General features: G+C 43.4%; 1 protein-coding gene across 14 annotated transcripts in view; it reads left to right on the forward strand.

Annotated features, from left to right (window-relative positions):
- The window catches only part of hspg2 (heparan sulfate proteoglycan 2), a 172,562-nt gene that overhangs the window by 71,901 nt on the left and 81,953 nt on the right, over window positions 1-18,708 (forward strand). For 10 of the 14 annotated variants that reach the window (XM_033628943.2, XM_078169805.1, XM_078169803.1 and 7 more), the window contains 25 exons: window positions 773-945; window positions 1,078-1,116; window positions 1,853-1,978; window positions 2,126-2,338; window positions 3,187-3,306; window positions 3,538-3,669; window positions 4,052-4,196; window positions 6,134-6,291; window positions 6,399-6,539; window positions 6,689-6,852; window positions 8,008-8,187; window positions 8,377-8,573; window positions 9,031-9,178; window positions 10,535-10,662; window positions 10,890-10,976; window positions 12,846-12,904; window positions 13,166-13,230; window positions 13,420-13,560; window positions 14,337-14,510; window positions 14,849-15,028; window positions 15,139-15,257; window positions 15,381-15,492; window positions 17,555-17,668; window positions 17,876-18,003; window positions 18,229-18,315. In XM_033628943.2, the coding sequence (XP_033484834.2) occupies window positions 773-945; window positions 1,078-1,116; window positions 1,853-1,978; window positions 2,126-2,338; window positions 3,187-3,306; window positions 3,538-3,669; window positions 4,052-4,196; window positions 6,134-6,291; window positions 6,399-6,539; window positions 6,689-6,852; window positions 8,008-8,187; window positions 8,377-8,573; window positions 9,031-9,178; window positions 10,535-10,662; window positions 10,890-10,976; window positions 12,846-12,904; window positions 13,166-13,230; window positions 13,420-13,560; window positions 14,337-14,510; window positions 14,849-15,028; window positions 15,139-15,257; window positions 15,381-15,492; window positions 17,555-17,668; window positions 17,876-18,003; window positions 18,229-18,315 (3,330 nt within the window). The remainder of the gene's footprint in view (window positions 1-772; window positions 946-1,077; window positions 1,117-1,852; window positions 1,979-2,125; window positions 2,339-3,186; window positions 3,307-3,537; window positions 3,670-4,051; window positions 4,197-6,133; window positions 6,292-6,398; window positions 6,540-6,688; window positions 6,853-8,007; window positions 8,188-8,376; window positions 8,574-9,030; window positions 9,179-10,534; window positions 10,663-10,889; window positions 10,977-12,845; window positions 12,905-13,165; window positions 13,231-13,419; window positions 13,561-14,336; window positions 14,511-14,848; window positions 15,029-15,138; window positions 15,258-15,380; window positions 15,493-17,554; window positions 17,669-17,875; window positions 18,004-18,228; window positions 18,316-18,708) is intronic. The other 4 variants (XM_078169804.1, XM_078169809.1, XM_078169813.1 and 1 more) reach the window with 2 other exon arrangements.

Genomic DNA, 18,708 nt, shown 5'->3' on the forward strand with positions numbered 1-18,708 from the left:
ACCAAGCAGTTCAGTTCATTTGGGTTCAGTTAGGGTGCTTTCACACCTGCCCTGTTTGGTTCGGTTCAGTCGAACTCAAGTTTGTTTGCCCCCTAAGCGCGGCTTTTTGGGCACGTGTGACCACAACCAGACAGAGACCTTCTTGAAGAGGTGGTCTCGGTCTGGATACAAACAAACTCTACTCTAACGAACTTTATCTGGTCCGTTTGTAAAACAACAAACCAACTCTAGGCAATTATACAACTTTGTGACAAGAGTAGTCCCTGATTCAGACCAAGGCAAGACAACTCTAGTTCTGAAAGCAGCCTTAATTACACATTAAAATAGTTTTAGTGTTTCCATTGTCAAAGATTGTGGATGGTACCGATTGAACTATTCCATACTGCCCTGTTTCACTGTCACCCCTGTTAAGGTACCTAGCACACTGATCTGATTCTCTGCTCACAACATTATGGATTATCTTGAGTAACCAGGTTATGATTTTTTGAAAGAGACATTGCTGTTGAGTTTTTCAAATGTATTTTTTTGGCGCTCTGAGCACCACGAGCTGAGTGCCATCTAGTTCTATTATATTGTAGAGAAGGCAGACATCTCTACGTCCAATATCTCCAACACTCAGCAACTCACACCAAGACAATCTGGATTGATAAATAGCAATACAAGTAAGAGGAAAAATATGTATCTTCAATATTGGGGTGAACTGTCCCTTTAACCATCTGCAGTGCACGCCACACAGTCTTTAGCCTCACCAGGCCATTCTTGCTCTTTACAGGAAGATGGTAAGAGAGGATGGCGTGGATGTATTCGTGGAGTTGGACGTGGGTTCTGACTACAACAGCAACGATGAACAGATCCGCAGCGTGCTGTACAACGTGGTGAAGGAGGGAGCCATCGCTTCCTACGTCACATCAGTCCAGGGCTTTCAGTTCAGAGAGCTCGGGGAAGGTAAGACCTCAACAAAGAGGACCGACACAACAAGGACGTAAAGTGACTCTGTTCCACAATAGCTTGCTGTATGTTTACAGCAGCCCACCAGAGGGGTAGGCAGTGCCCTTAACGTTTCCCTCTGGTTTCTAGTTCAACCTCTGCCTCCAGTGGAGCCCATAGCCGTGCCAGGTTTGTACTCTGCCATGCCCTCTTCATGGTGACTGAGCCGACTGTACTGTAGAAGCTGTAGGATGACTGTAGTGCCTTTAGAAAGAACAGTCGGGCATATCCTTCCTTTATGGTGTTGACATTTTACGATGACCTTTACTTTGACATGTACAAGCAATGGTCATGTGGTCTGAGGAATGTTTTGCATGGAGGCACCGATGTGAAGTAGACTTCTCACTATGATCCCGTAGCACACAGTGGATAAGAAGGACCTTTGCATGGCATGAGTTTGATCAGGAATGCTTCTGTTCACTGCGATCTAAACCAGCTTTTGAGCCACACCAATTTCATCAGCTCTGACACAGGCATGTCCACTGACAGAGGATAATAGTAACTTTATCTTCACTCAGACGATAGGGTTCCCATCTACCTGTCTGTCTTTCTCTTCTGATCATCTCTCCATCCATTTATTTAGCTTATATTTAAGCACAGTGGATTTTAAACCCAACAGAGAACCTATACCCTTGAAAATCTCCTCAGTTTCTCAAAGCACACCTGTCCAGTTGCACTTGCTATAGTTACCTGATGGTTGAAGGCCCAGGATGCAGTTCTTTTGTCGTGTTTCACCTCACTTTGTTTTATTTGTGTTGTGATGTGACAGTAGTGTAGTGTATTGGCTGTTCTGTAGCCTTGGCTTGCATGTATTTGATCCTTTTGGACCCCCTCCCCCTCCCTTCCCTTCCCTCTACATCTCTAGTAACCCCGGGCATCAGACCCTGCATGCCAGATGAGCACAGGTGTGGTGATGGGACATGTATCCTGATGGAATACCTGTGTGACAACAGACCAGACTGCAGAGACATGAGTGATGAGACCAATTGTGGTGAGTGGCTTCAGCTTGAGTGGCCAGCAGGTTGTGGCACTGTCTGCTAATAGCATGGAGTACGGGCTGGATGTGAGGCGCATTCACTTAACAGCTTTAAGTAACCACTTTGTGTGTTTGCAAAGTTTAATCAGAAATTTTTTTCAGAAACAAGACGGCCAGCCCCTCCGGTCACCACCCCTCCTACCACCACCACCACCACCACCACCACCACTGCCAGGAAGCCCCCGCGGCCCCCCAGCCCGCCTGGACCCTGCAGAGCAGATCAAGCCACGTGTCAGAGTGGAGAGTGTATCCCTCGAGACTACATCTGTGACGGAGAGAGGGACTGCTCAGACGGAAGTGACGAGTTCAGATGTGGTGCGTAACACATCCCTTTGCATGTGCACTGCAACTGTGGCACTTGGTTTGATTACGTTTAATGTAGTGAGTTGTCCTCAACTCCGGTGTGTAAGATTTAGGGGGATTTAGTGGCATCTAATGGTGAGGATTGCAAATTGCAACCAGCTGAACTTTTCCCAGTTAAAATTCCTTCATTGTTCGCTGTTCAGGTGGTTTTTACCGGGAGCAGAGTTATCCACAGAGGTCTCCTCCTCTCTACAATGAACAAACCCAGTGAGTTAACCGGTAAATAAAGCAGTTTCATGTTACAAATCAGCTTTTCTCCTAGCCCAAACTTGGTGATTTACACCGGTTAAAACACTGAATAAAGTAGTTTCACGTTAACACTGCTTGTCGTGGATGGATGTCTAACTACGCTGGCCGAGGTGAAGATGTGAAAAAGCAAACGGCCCTATCTAGAGCCAGTATTTGGTTTGTTCATTCTGGGCCACTATAGAAAAATGTCGGTGCAACCTGGTGATCTCCGTAGAGGAAGACCCACTCCCTATGTAAATATAAACAGCTCATTCCAAGGTAACGAAAACACAATGATTCTTATTTTCAGGTGATCACACACTAAAGAGAACAAACCTTTTTATATTTAATTTCTGCCATTATATCCCCCTAAATCTTACACACTGGTCCTTGCAACGTTGTAGTCAAAAGGTAGCTTGCTGTTACACTTTCAAATAGTATTTTCAGCATTCAATTAGCATTGATATTTATACTATTACACATATATTTAACTCTCGAAATTGATTTTAACAGCCCTAATGTTCACACTCTGAGGCACCGACACACTATTATTATCCTCTATCTTTGCACAGGTACTCCGTCTCCCTGTGAGCCCAACGAGTTCAAGTGTAAAAATGGCCGCTGTGCCCTCAAGCTTTGGCGCTGTGACGGAGACAACGACTGTGAGGATAACTCAGATGAAACAGACTGTCGTAAGTCTCCTTTTCTTTTGTGAGTCATTAAAAGGCCCACCTTCAAGGAACAGGCCGACGCTTTGGGAAATACGCTTATTGGCTTTCTTGCCCAGATTTAGATGAGAAGATTGATACCACTCTGGTGTCAGATATGAGAGTGGTATTGATCTTCTCATATAACTCTCGACCTTAAATTAATGCTGTGTGTTTACGATGATGATTAAAAGTTGTTGTAAATCTCCACTGCAGCCACCAAGGGTCCTGGCGACAGGTGTGCTCCTGAGCAGTTTGAGTGTCTGAGCGATCGCACCTGCATCCCAGCTAGTTACCAGTGTGATGACGAGCCGGACTGCCCTGATCGCTCTGATGAGTACGGCTGCAGTAAGTCTCACACCAACAGTGTTTCACAGCTCTCTTATTGTATCTTTCTCTCATGGGCAGTTTACTCTTTTCTTTCGTACTTCTTGCCCTCTCTCTGCTTCTTTGACTCTTCTCTATAGTCACCCTCTGAGCTCCTTTGTATGCTGTGACTAATTTGCTGTGAAGCAGGCACTTTTCACACACGTGTTGACTGAGACACAGAGCTTTTTTTGTGAAGCATCCATTCCTGAGAACTGAAAAGGAATTGTCCTTCCGTTTCCTCTGACTTTCAGGCATTTATGAGCTTCACTGGATCACCAAATTCCAGTCACATGCCAGCCTTTTTGTACATGTGCATTTATTATGTGGTTAAAGCAGCTCTCATCTTCTTGACACTCTGCAGCCCCTCCCTCTGTGACAAGCCCGCCGGAGGAGTCCATTCAGGCAGCACGGGGGGCAACGGTGACGTTCACCTGTCAGGCCGTTGGAGTGCCGATGCCCATCATCACCTGGAGACTAAACTGGGGACACATTCCTCTCAGCGGCAGGTGGGTCTGATGATTCATTCTTAACAGTGCTGTCTTTTTATCATCTGAATGTTAACAGTGGAGTTTTGTTGATGCTACTTTCAGAACAGCATGTGTTGCACTGTTTGGGCCAAGCTGTCTCAAACAAAAACATCTGCATCTGATGAAAGCCAGTCTTGTTTAATTGATGTGCAACAGACCATGCAGAGTTGGAAATGACTATTAGTTTGTCTCCTTTTCACGTTTCTCACCTGACATATGAGGAGTGTTCTTTGAGACCGCAGTATAACTGCAGACAGACCTGTTAGATCACTGTTTCTGTGCTGACCTCTAATTTTTTTCAGACCCGTGATTCTACTTACTGAGATATTTGTGGTGCTCTACATCACCAAAAGTCGCCGTATCAGAATGTTCGCTCAGGGCGTAGTCCGCTGTGTGTGTGTGTGTGTGTGGTTAGGCAATTATAATTTAATTTTATGGATTTTTGTGTAACAGCAATTCTGCAGACTGTTACAGTGAAAGGCAGAAACAGATGATGTGTTATGGTCCATGCTGTAGTTGATATAAATCCTCCTCCACAGTTTGCAATATATATGCACCAATTGGGAAATTCTGGCCAATACCGATGTTTAAAAAAACAACTTTTTTCCCCCTTTGTTTCTGTTATTAATCCCTGAGTGTTATTAATGAGCCCAAATCCAATCATGCAGCTTTATGAACAACCTTGAATATTACCTCTTACATTAAAAAAATAAGTAAATAAATAATTTATGCCACCACATGGGTGACAGTCATGGTGGGGACATTTTGTTTTTGGGATTGTCCATCTTGTTCTCGTAAACAGGATATCTTAAGAACACCTTGAGAGAATTTCTTTGGATTTGGCACAAACATCCACTTGACCTCAACAATGAACTGATTATTTTAGGTGGTCAGAGGTCACTGTGACATCCCATCCGACTCATTCTTGTTAACATGATATCTCAAGAACGCCTTGAGGGAATTTTCTCAAATTTGGCACAAATGTCAACTGGAATCAAGGATGAAATGATTCGATTTTGGTGGTTGACTGTTAAAGGTCATGGTCACTGTGACCTCACAAAACATGTCTTTGGCCATTACTCAAGAATTCCTATGCTAATTATTACAAAATTTCACACAAAAGTCTAATACGATAGAATATTGAAGTGATGACATTTTATATCCAAAGCCTCCAAGGTCAGCTTCGCTGTTACATCATAATGTTCTGCAAAAACACATTTCTGGCCATTATTCAATGACATAACTCAGGAACAGAAGAGGGAACACTTGGTCAGATACTGAATTGGTGACACTAATCTTGAAACTGTGGTGGTTCAGATCTTCTGTGCTGCTGAGCTGAGGATGTATGTGAAGCAACCATGTTTTAGAATATGTCTTCATGTGAGTCTGGACAGAGATTGGTGTAAACTGCAACTGCAGCTTGACTGGTTCAACCACATAATTCTGTTTTGAAAAATAACCTTAACTTGCTATTAAGATACATACTCAATGAGAAGTCTAAAGTACATACATAGCCCAATAAAAATAATCTTTGTGTGAAACATAAATTAAATGAAAAAGCAATTAGAAAAGCAACAAAATAAAATATAAATATAGAATGCAATGTTTCCATTAAGCACAGACTTAAAGTGGGCTGGAAATGGAGCTGATCATGGGACTCTTTACAAATGAAAATTATATAACAGTGCGCCTCCTCATCTGAATATTAATGATAAAAAGAGAAAAAAAATATTCATCCAAGATGTGAGAAACATCTGCAGCTGCCATCGGTGGATGTCTTTTTTAGTGATAGGCCGATGGCAGTCAACAAGGCGAATATTGGCTGTTATCGATGTTGGGTTATTAAATCCATGCACTTCTAATGTTAGTTTATGACTGTAAAAGCGATCATTTCTGCTGTTTCTCTATGTTCCCAGGATCTCCATGACCAGCGAGAATGGGCGCGGCACTCTGACCATTCGTGATGTGAAGGAGGCGGATCAGGGAGCGTACACCTGTGAGGCCATCAATGCCAAAGGCCTGGTGTTTGGTATCCCTGATGGAGTGCTGACTCTCATATCAAATCCAAATCCAGGTACTGACGCCTCATGTTTACTGAGGGTTCACCATCAGAGACACCACAGTTTTTAATTCTCTTTATAAAAAGAATATGAATAAACTTCTCTGTCTTGTTCTCTGTAGGAAACTGTCCTGATGGTCACTTCAGTGTGGAAGGACGCTGTGTGCCCTGCTTCTGTGCTGGCATCTCCAAAACCTGCAAGAACACTGGTCGCTACCGAAACCAGATCAGCCTGCGTTTCACAGAGGAGGAAGACTTTAAAGGTAGTGAGGCTATTGATGATTATTAAACTGATAGAGAGCTAACACAACGTATACACTGTCAACTGAAATACATTTAAAAGATGTGTAGGGGTAGTCTTAACAGTTAGAGCATAAAACATGCTGAGTGAGTCTGTTATTCTTACCTCCAGGAGTGAATGTCACCTACCCATCCAGGCCAGGCACTCCCCCTCTCTCCTCCACTCAGCTCCTTGTTAACCTAGAGATGGAGGAGTTCCAGCTCGTTGACCTGTCACGCCGTTTCCTCAACCTTGACTCCTTCTGGACCCTGCCTCGCCAGTTCCTGGGCAACAAGGTCAAGAGTCAAGTATATTTGATTTACTCAGAGGTTGGCTGGCTCTCACACTCCGCAGGTGCGAGTGAGCACCTGGATATCAACCAAAACAGTGACCTGACATGCATGTGAATAAATGTAATTGAGCGTCAGTATGTTAATAGGGTGCTCAAAAAAAAAATAAAATCATATTTAGAATTTTGTTATTATCTGTAATGTTCCTATATTTTATTTTTACCATTTGCTCCATGATACTAGCTTGCCGTTTGTAAATTACTTTATCAGCTAACATTATGAAGCAATGGCAGATCAATGCTGCATAGCTAACCTTAGCTTAGGTTACGGTTAGCTTGTTGGCTGCCCAGCTAGCAGTAACTTAGCTACGCTGCATTAATCTGGCTTCATGTGCTTCCTAACGTTAGCAAATAAAATAATTTGCAAACCAGCCCCTAGAGTGGGATGAATTAGCTGCTAGTATTTTGCAACATTAGCTTGCTAGCAATTTGCCTTTGTCAGCAAGCTAGCTAATGTTAGCTAACATTCTCTGTTTCCTCTAGGATTATTTTTCTGATTTTGTGTATTTAATCTTTATAAAAACACAAATGAGCGAAACAATTAGCTTAGCTAGCTAGCCGGAAGGAGAGCGGATGTCAGCTCCATCTCACTGAATGTCCGTCTTACTCCCAAGGTGGACATTTAGTTAGCAATTGTAGCAGCTCGAATTTTGCCAGCACAAACCCAGGTGCTAACTCAAGGTTTGTCTCCTGGCCATGGCTACAAAATCTGTATAATGGAAACACAGTGTGTATGGACTCTGTGTGCGGTGGGTGGTGGTCATTTGTTGGTGTTAGCGGACGCCATTTCTTTGCTAACGTTAGCTACTGTAGCACACTATTGGCACTATAGCGGAGCTGAAGAGAGAGGCAAGGCACTTGGGAGTGTGAATAACGTCATATCCTTCGAATTTTCCGAGAAAATTTGTCCCAAGTTCTTAACCGAGAAATCAGTCCACAGGCTGTTAAAAGCAACTGCGAAATTTGGAGAAGGTCTCAGTTTTTAAGATATAGCACAATCTTTTAATCAGCATGGAAACAATTAAAACATGTTAAAGGTTATATCCAGAACATTTACATAAAAATTACACCTTACCATGAAAATCTTTTCATCTGTCTCTAGATTGACTCCTATGGAGGATCCCTGAAGTTCAAGGTGCGGTACACGTTGGCCCGTGGTCAGTCTGAGCCTGTGGAGAAGCCAGATGTGATGCTGGTTGGAAATGGACGCAGACTTGTCTACCGCAGAGGCAACCCCACCCCTGCCCAAGTGGTCAACCAGAAGGAGATCAAATTCACTGAAGTAGGTCATTGGTTTAAAAACAGTGCAAATTCTGCACAATCCTGTGGTACATCTATGATTATGACATGAAGACGTTCTTCCAAAAAAATACAGAAATGTAAAAATATGAGATATACACTGCACATAATAATGAAAATACATTTGAAGTTAATTTAAATACATCAGTAAACCTGCTTGTTCTTGTTTCAGGAAAACTGGCAGCACTCTAATGGCCGCCCCGTGACCAGGGAGGACCTGATGATGACACTGGCCAACCTGGACAGCATCAACATCCGCACCATCTACGACAACCACATGGTCAGCGTGGGACTCGGTGACATCGTCATGGATACCACCACTGTGGAGTTCAGCACTCGGGGTCATGCTAAGGAAGTTGAAGAGTGCAGGTAAGAAAAAATAGGGAAGATTCCAGCATTATGTGGTGGGGTTTAGTGAGATGGGAGATCTTTACAAGCCGCAACTCAGCAGTCTAGAATTAAAGCAACCTGTTGGAACGTGTCCAGTGTGTGCGTATGTAGAGTGAACAGTGCTGCACAATAATACAGTAACATTCATATATAATGACTGCTTTTAAAATAAATACGTATGTATTTTGAGGGACAGCTTGGCGGCCATGCTCCCAAACTGTAACACCCCACAGTTCAGTATTCATTGTCTTTCCCCTCTCTCTCAACTTGTGTTGTTTGTCAGCGTCTCCACTGTAAACTATCTTTGCTTGCTTCATTCAGATGTTTCTTATTTACAGTATGAGGAAGGTTTGTAAATCGTAGTGTTGTAATTGGACTCGTCATAGCTGTGTTATGGAAACAGCTGCTTGATGATCCTAATTTTTATCATTCCCAGATGTCCTCCTGGATACTCAGGCCTCTCCTGTGAGATGTGTTCCCCTGGTTTCGAGCGCGTCCCTGGTGGCTCCTATCTTGGCACGTGTGCTGGTTGTAACTGTAATGGACACGCCAGTGCCTGTGATCCAATCAGCGGACACTGTCTGGTAATAGCTAACTCCTTTTTTTATGGCAAGAATGGCTTATAATTAATGGAATTTGCTGGTAATTACTTCCTTACTGTAGAACATTGAAGAGTTGAGCTAGTTGATCATGACAGATTTTTGTCTGCTTTAAGGAAATACTCTTTGCTTTTTGCCAAGCTTTAGTTGAAAAGATCAGTACTCTTAAGAAAATTTGCTAAATATTAAGCTAGAGCATAGACCGTGTGAAATAATGGATATATCCACCATGATGTCACCCATTGGTTTGTGGACTGGCATTTGGACGTCACCATCTTGGCTTTTTTGAGCCGGAAGTGACCATATGTGGATGAGAGGTTGGAGGTAGCCCTAATGGTAGCTGCTAGCTTGGTCAGGACAGTGCATTTACAGCTATGATGCTAATGCTAATTTTTGCTAGCAAAAAACAGGCTTAAAACTGTAAAACAGAATGTACTGGAAAAACAGAATGTTTTATTAGACAACTAAAACATTGCAATTATTGCTTACACCTATGTCTGTGAATCTGGGGTTATGCCATTGATTAAGTTACCTAACCAACGTTGTCACGATGGTAGCAACTTGCCAATAGATGGCACTCACCTGTCACTTAAAGCAACCAAGCCTTTAAAAATGCAAAACATTAAGCCTTAATATAAAGTAGACCTGTGAGTTATAGAAAAAGTTATCCCCTGCATAGTTGTCATGAATGCAGAAATTAGCCAAAGAGACCAAACCTGTTGTACGAGGTTGTAAACATGTTTATTTCTGCTGTAAAGTTGGGCATTTTAACACAGGGGTCTGTGAGGATTGACTCACTCTTGGAGCCAGCCTCAAGTGGCCATTAGAGGAACTGCAGTTTTTGGCACCTCTGTGTTGGCTTCATTTTTCAGTCCCGGAAGTTGACTCTTGAGCCACAGCCAGAAGGCAATTAGCTTATCTCAGAACAAAGGCTGGAAACAGGTGTAAGCTCTCCAAAGATTGAAAAAAAATCTAGGCCACCAGCACCAGATTTTTTTAAAGGTTAGCTGTTACCCCGTTTCCAGTCTTTATGCTAAGCTAATCAACTCCTGGCTTCATATTTGCAGTACCTAGTTTTTTAGTGGTTAAATTTGTGTTAAAATAAATAAGAATTTGTTTTATTTCAGCATCATACTAAAAGCAGAACTCAATATGCTTTAATATCTATTTATTATTAATATCATTATCCAGATAACATTGTCGCATATTTGTCTCATATCGTGCGACCCTGATCCTCAGCAAGAAAGCTAATAAGTGTATTCCCCAAAATGTTAAACTATTCCTTCCTATTTTGTGAGGCATCCCTGTAAGAGAATCACCAGTGTGTTCTCCCTGCCACAGAGCTGCCAGCACAACACAGAGGGCCCTCAGTGTGACAAGTGTCGCCCAGGCTACTTTGGTGACCCGAGCAGAGGTCGCCCAGATGACTGCAAGCCCTGCCCCTGCCCGTACTATGAGACCTCAAGGCGGTAAGGTCACATATCCACCCAGACCACACACATCTACTGTACAAATAGGAGCAGACTCATTCACACCCACATAGCCCACACAATGCATCAGCGGGAATACAAGGTTTCACCCTGCGCTTTTATATTTCCCAGAGCTGAGCTCATTCACTGTTTCATCCATTCAACATGCTAATCATTAACCCACTGTTGTAGATTTTAATCTGTGGCTGTTTCGCTGGGCTTTGTAGGTTTTCTGACACCTGCTTCCTGGATGTTGACCAGCAGCCAACATGTGACGCCTGCAGGCCCGGCTACACAGGAAGACGCTGTGAAAAGTGAGGAAACTGATATAATTAACTGTGCCTTTAGGTCACAGTATGAATACTGGTAGTTTGAAGATGGCAGCAATATGTTTGAGACCCTCTCCACTCAAAATTAGTTTTTCTTATGTTTATGTCCCATAAAATGTCTGACCTTCACTATACTGTTTTGTATCTGTGCAAAGTTTGTTACTAGAGAGATGTTTTCACATTTCTCTGCTGAAGGGGGCAATGTCTGTACACTTCCCTAAAATCTGAGATTCAAATATATGCTGGGCAGCTAGATTTGTTACATCACTAATATGCAATTAAATCGCTGTCTAATACGGACATACATATGGACAGGAGAACTGACTTCGACACAACACCGGCAAAGAAATCTGAAACCTCCAGGGGAACCGCCCATTGGTTCGACAGCCCATTGGTTCGACATCCCATTGTTCCGACCATATTAAACTCATTCTTCCGAAGTCCGTTCCGAAATCATCATGATGCCCTGTGGTTAAGGTCTGGTTAGGTTTAGGCACAAAAACCACTTGGTTAGGGTCAGCAAAAGATCATGGTGTGGGTTAAAATGAAAAAGAAAGTGACAAACAAATAAGCCGTGAGCCTGCTCCGCCTCAAGCCGGTCGCGGTGCACCATACACCCGCCGCAAGCCATTCAGCACCGCGGACAGTCGGACTAATGGGATGTCGAACCAATGGGTTGTCGAACCAATGACATGGACCCAACCTCCAGCGCAGAGTGGACCTGCCAGTCCAGAGTTAGCATTAGCCTCGTGAAAGTTTGGACAGAAAACATGGCACGGAGCAGTTGTTGGATGTTAACATCCTTCCACTAACTACCAAAAACCCCATTGTAGCAGATTTTATTGCATGTTTCACAACCATGAACGCTGTGTCATCCCCTGCCAGTTACAAGCTAACAAACAACATATACAAATAGAAGACGCAAACTACCCTTAGCATTCTAATCCGTCTGCTAGATGCTGATTTTGGTGCAAAACAGACTCCACATCTGAGTCTAGTTCTGACTGAGGCTCAAACTGATGTTTCCTCTAATGCTAATGCTAGCCTTCTTGATGCACACTCCTCTATGACCAGTCACTGGTTTAACCCTAGTAGTGCCTAAGGAGGTTAAAAACAGGAGAAGTCACGGTGTCATATTGCATCATATCACTGGGGTGTGCAGTATACTCTGGTCTGCACTTATTGATAGACTGAATAGCTGGCACACTATCATAGAACATGGGGATGATTGATTGGTTTCACTGAGGCATCCGCAGTCGGCCTTGGGTCGGAATATATTGATATATAATGAAAAATAAAGATATGGGTGAGAATTACAGTTCTGCAACTATGGAAAAGGTCCTTCGCGCTCCATTTAAAACTCTTCAATTGTATATCGGCGGCCAACCATTCAAACATACCCAAAAAGTTCTGGCATGCCTAGTGCACCCAAAGAGCACCATCTCTTTTTTCTAGCACTGTCTGCTGTAACCCTCCAACATGGCAACTCCAGTTACCCTGCACATGTGTCATACCCCACAGCTCCCAGTAGGTCAGAGAGCGTGTCCCAGCCTTCATTTAATAGCCTCGGTAGCTCCGTGCCAGCGCTGGAGAAAGCGAAACATATCTCAAGCGGCGGTAGTGGGCGGGGCACAGGCCAGATCTAGAATTTCTCAGTGAATGAGAAAGTGTAGATGTCCTTCCAGCTTTTTGCCAGATTTTTTGTTTTTCACTTTTATGTGTTAAAACCATGTTGAACAACATATTTATAAATTAGGTAGTATTTTTACATACTTTAAAATATCTTTTAATAAATGTCATGTAGAATTTTATCACATTAAATCATATCTTTTATTTATTTTTTCTTTATTTCAGGTGTGCTCCTGGTTACCAGGGTAACCCTCTCCTGCCTAATGGAAAATGTGTCCTTAACCGTGAGTATATGTTCAACAAATTGCACCGACATTTTTGAAATTCTCATTTGAAGGCATGAAATCGACAGAAGCTGTACCTGGATTGTTTTACCATCTAGCGATATGACCACGGGGAGGTCTGTGTAATGATTACCATGGTTGTGATGTTACAGTAGGCAATAGTATGTTGTCATGGCTCAGGTATGCAGAACTGCTGGAACACTCCCAGGTGCACTTTCCACCCCATATGTCATCTTCTTTCCATTTCTCTCTCCCCTGCAGAAAGCCCGGGCAAGTGTGATAACAGAGGAACTCTGAGCTCCAGCAGCAGGCCGTGCAGCTGCAAGGTATAAATGCAGTGTGGCAAACTGCTGAGTGATATTAGGATTATATTATGACCATTTATGGTGAAATATGTTGTTAAGTTGTGTTTTATGAGGCTGACGTGTCGTACTCTTTTATTTTTTGTCAATGAAAGAAATGAGTTTGACAGGCAGATGGATTACACATGTGCATGGGTTTGTTTGTGTGTGCAGAACAACGTGGCAGGCGCTGTGTGTGACGAGTGTAAGCCTGGATTCTTCCACCTATCAGAGACCAACCCTGAGGGCTGTCTACGTTGTTTCTGTATGGGCGTGTCCAAACAGTGTGCCAGCTCCACTTGGAATAGAGATCAGGTGGGTTACTGAGTGACAGACTGTGAAGGAAAGTGTGAAATATTTTTGGTGTCAGAGTTTGATGATGTGTTTGTGCAGTTGTTGTGCTGTATCAGCAAATCCTTTCAGATACTACATGGTGAGATTAGGACTCGGTATTACCACTAATTTCCTGAACCAGTTTGATTGAGGTTTGCAAGGTCCCATTGCGATTTAATGTCAATTCAATCAGGGATATTTTAGGTACAATACCAATTTTGTATTGCTGTAAATCGCAGTGTCCATATGTTTATGTGGAGGAGCAGCTGCAGATCCAACACACAGAGAGCAGAGGAGAGGCTGCAGCACAAATGCAGTGTTACTTTGAGTCTTAATGTTTATTCACCTGGTTGAATAAATATTTAATAGTAATAAAGTAGCACCATCTTCCACTTTCAAACTCAAATCTTCCAAGCTAGCACTTTGCTCATTTCTCATGTTTATACTGTCAGCGAACAGCGTGTGTCGGGTTTAAGGGAAGGGAGGGCATCAGCGCTGTATCCTACATCACCACTTTTGGGAAGTTTCAATTTGAGAAACACGAAAAAAAGTAGATCGACTTGCCATTTAAAGTTTCATGCATCCATGGAAAAAGGCACATATTAAAAGATCTCAGATTTCATGAATTAATATCTGATCATTCAAATGAAGATTGATTTGAAACTGTTGAATGATTTATTTTAACCCAGCCCACGATGAGGTCATCGTGTTGTAAATCTCAGTTCACATCTCATGCAGACAAATTGTTTGTCTCTCAGGTGCGAGGAGGGGTGAACGGGCAGCTCTTCTCCCTCGCCAACAGTGCCAACACTAAAACTATCTCTGAAGGCATCTCCCAGAGGGGCTCCTCTGGAGTCGTCTACCGCTCATTCTCCAGCGTCCCCAACGACATCTACTACTGGGTCCTGCCTGAGAGCTTCAGAGGAGATAAGGTGAGAGGAAAAACAACAAAGCAGAGAGCAGGTTCGGGGATAAGAGAGGAAAAACCTGTCAGGTGTTAGTGAGGCTAGATGTCTCTGCCCCTTCCGTCCCACTCAGTCATGCCTCAACATGTTGTCAAGTGAAAAGGCTGCACTTATCCACACAGCGAGCCTCCTTTGAACCTTTGGCTTGAATTCACAGCGATGGGTATCTTGTGACTGCCCCCCCCCCCCCCCCCACACACACACACACACACACACACACACACACACACACACCATCGTAGGGGTGAAATACCACCATTCAGTATCGTTGAGATGAGCTTCTTTTTTCACCATGTTGCTACCAGGTGACGGCCTATGGCGGGGAGCTTCGCTACACAGTGCTCTTTGAACCGTCCCAGCGCTCACTGGTGATTGACGGTCAGCCAGATGTGGTTCTCCAGGGCAACGGCATCTTCCTGGAGCACTACTCTCAGACTAAGACTCTCCCACGTGTCCCACAAACTGTCACCGTGACCTTCAGAGAGGTGTGTATCAGTGTTCACGGGGGAGTATTGTGTAGCTAGATCTGAATCCTCACACGATACTGGTAGATAACTTCTCTCTTTTGTGCATTCTTCATCTCTCTGGCTGATAGTCTGCATGGCGTCGCGCTGATGGGCAGCCGTGTACTCGTGAGCACCTGCTGATGGCCCTGGCAGATGTGACTGTCTTCATGGTCAGGGCCACCTACGCAGACAACATGGCTGAGAGCAGGTACAGTGGGAGCTTCCTCTGTCACTGCACAGCTCATTCACATACCTGAAGATGAATCCAAGAGCACTGCACTTAAAAACACAAATATTATTACTAATTGTGTGGTTTTTTTGTGTTAAACAGTATCTCCGACATCAAGATGGACGTCGCTGTTCCTCACTCCACTGGTAATGAACGTGCTGTGGAGGTGGAGGAGTGCGCCTGTCCACAGGGATACAGAGGACCTTCTTGCCAGGTACCATACCTGCAAACTTGTTCAGTCATTGCAAAACTCACAGGATGTGTTTAATAACAGTGTTAAACCCAGTGTGTAAAATTGATTTAGAATTGTTCTGTAGGAGGCACTGCCAGTACCAAACAAATGCATTGGCCTTGCACAAAATTTGACCATAAATCAATGACAGTCACTTCAATCATCACCAAACACACTGGATATTTTTTATTAAGCTAGTGAAGCATGTTCACAAAATGTTTTTGCATGTGAGGGTGAAGGTATTGCCAAAGAAGAGTATGGCCTGGTACAGATTTGGACTGTCCAATGGATGACATGGTTTTTCCAAGTAGGACATGCTCCTGGATCAGCATCCCATCGCATTCCAGGACCAACGTTGCAGTCAACCAGTCATCATCATCAGTGGGCTGTTCCTGTGCTTATATCAAAAGAAGCACAAAGAGCTAAGCTGGTTTTCCGTTTTGAAGTTAATACAATTGAGCAAAATCCTCAGTAACACGGAACAAAACCCTTAGAAGCTACTGCAGGGTTACCGTGTTAGCATGCTAACTTGGTAGACTATGCTTACAAGTAAGCTTGCCAATAGACTAGAATATTAGCAAGTTAGCTTGCTTATTAGGTAGCCTATGCTAACAAGTAAGTTTGCCAATAAACTGGAATATTAGCAAGTTAGCTTGCTAAGTAGGTAGGCTATGCTAACAAGTAAGCTTGCCAATAGACTAGAATATTAGCAAGTTAGCTAGCTAAGTAGGTAGGCTATGCTAACAAGTAAGTTTGCCAATAAACTGGAATATTAGCGAGTTAGCTTGCTAAGTAGGTAGGCTATGCTAACAAGTAAGCTTGCCAATAGACTAGAATATTAGCGAGTTAGCTCAGTAAATAGGTAGGTTATGCAAACAAGTAAGCTTGCCAATAAACCATAATATTAGCGACTTCGCTTACTAACTAGGTTGGCTATGCTTACAAATAAACTTGTCAATAGACTATAATATTAGCGAGTGAGCTTGCTAAGTAGGTAGGCTATGCCAACAAGTAAGCTTGCCCGTAGACTAGAATATTAGCGAGTTCGCTTAGTAAATAGGTAGGCTACGCTAACAAGTAAGCTTGCCAATAAACCATAATATTAGCGACTTCGCTTACTAACTAAGTTGGCTGTGCTTACAAGTAAACTTGTCAATAGATTATTAGCGAGTTAGCTTGCTAAGTAGGTAGACTATGCTAACAAGCGAGCTTGCCGGTAGACTAGAATATTAGTGAGTGAGCTTGCTAACTAGGTAGGCTATGTTAACAAGTAAGCTTGCCGGTAGACTAGAATATTGTTGTTTATGTCAGCATAATCCAGAATCAGCGTGATGATGATGATGATGGTCCTGGAGTAATGTGATTATTTATTTAGGATCAACATAGGAAAAAGGAGGGAAATGTGTTAAATGCTTATTTGTTAACATAGCCTATCTACTAAGCAAACTAACTTGCTAATATTCTAGTCTGTCTACAAGTTTACTTATTAGCATAGCGAGCCTAGTTAGCAAGCTTACTTGCTAACCCTGCAGTAGCTTCTGTTCAATTGTATTGGCTTCAAAATAGAAAACTGAAGAAGAAAAAAGGAGTTTTGAAAGAAGCACAGTAGCAGCACGCTGATGATGTCACAGGGCTGTGATTGGTTGATTGCAATGTTGGTCCTGGAATGCGGCATTGGATGTTGATCCAGGAGCATGTCCTACTTGGCAGATTCACGTATTTCACTGTCCGATGATTATAAAACTTGTTAGTTTCTTTGATGTTGGTGTTGTAAACTGTCAAAGGTGTTGATCCTCTGTAGCTTCCAACCTTTGACGGTCCATGCTGGCTTGAACCCTGGAATCACTGCTTGCAGCTATATTTTAGTTTGATTTGAAAATAGAAAGGGGATCACAAGCCTAAGCTTGTTAATAATAGCACAGTAAACTTCTTTCCATTACAGTTGATAATTGCAGTGTGTCTAACCCGCTGCAGTGGAACAAAGATGTCTTCCTCTTTGTCATCACTTGTCTCTAACCTGAGGTGTTTTTCCATGTCATTGCAGGAGTGTGATGAAGGTTACACTCGGACCAGCTCTGGCCTTTACCTCGGCACTTGCGAGAGGTGCGACTGCAACGGTCACGCCAGCAGCTGTGACTCAGAGACCGGCAGGTGTCTGGTAGGTTTTATGCCACCCTTCTTCTTCTTCCCCTCTCTCTCAGTTCTCTGCCAGCACAGAAGCTGCTTTGATCCGTGCAGTGGAATGCACTAATGGTTTCTTGGCGAATCCCAACATGTGGAAACACACCATCACTCTCAAGTACTGTATATTCAACTGTTCCACAGATTTCACGTCTTCTTTATTTGTGTGTGTCCTGACCAACAGCAATGTCTCCACAACACCGCTGGGCCAAGGTGTGAGCGCTGTCAGCCTGGTTTTTATGGAAACCCGGTAACAGGCGGTGCTCAGGCCTGCCAGCCCTGCCCCTGTCCTGGAACCTCTTCCAGCAACCAGTGAGTTTATGTCTTAAAGTCTGTTCAACTTGTGTCAGATATATTCAGTCAGTGTAGATTACTGTTAATTATTCTGTTTAATGCTGGATTAGGCAAAGTAAACAGTGCAATGCGAGAGCAGAAACAACTCAAATGTCCTGTAATAAAAAAAGGTCACAGTGTACATGAAATAATATGATTACTGCCAATAAGAGCTTCCTCGTGGTGTGCCCTCTGTTGGCACAGATTCTCCCCAACCTGTTATCTGGAGTCTGACGGTCAGCCGACATGTGATAATTGTCCCCCTGGATATACTGGCAGGCGCTGTGAAAGGTAAGCCCCCCTCCTTCTCTTTCTGCTTTTCCTTTTCCTCTCTTTCTTCCTCTCATGGTCGTCTGGAGGCGGCTCAGTGTTTTGGGTTACTGGGCTGGCCGGCAGCAAGGTTAGCAGGGGCTGGCAGTCGCACCCAGCGGTTTCATCACAGGAAAGGGATATAAGCATGTCTGTGGTTCGCATCTCTCTTGTTTTTTCCCGGCAGTTGTCACTGAGTGGTGTCAGTGGAGGGATGGGAGAGGCAAATTGGTGCCACCCATTCTAAAGTTTTGTACTGTGTGCTGTTTTTCTAGATCTGCTGGTGGTTATTGTTTTCTTGGATTTATTGATTTTCAAAATATAAGGTCACTCCTGCTGCAGTAGAATAATATATCCTTGTTATAGGATAAGGGG

Source organism: Epinephelus lanceolatus, chromosome 8 (assembly GCF_041903045.1).
Source record: "Epinephelus lanceolatus isolate andai-2023 chromosome 8, ASM4190304v1, whole genome shotgun sequence".
Classification (NCBI taxonomy): Eukaryota; Metazoa; Chordata; class Actinopteri; order Perciformes; family Serranidae; genus Epinephelus; species Epinephelus lanceolatus.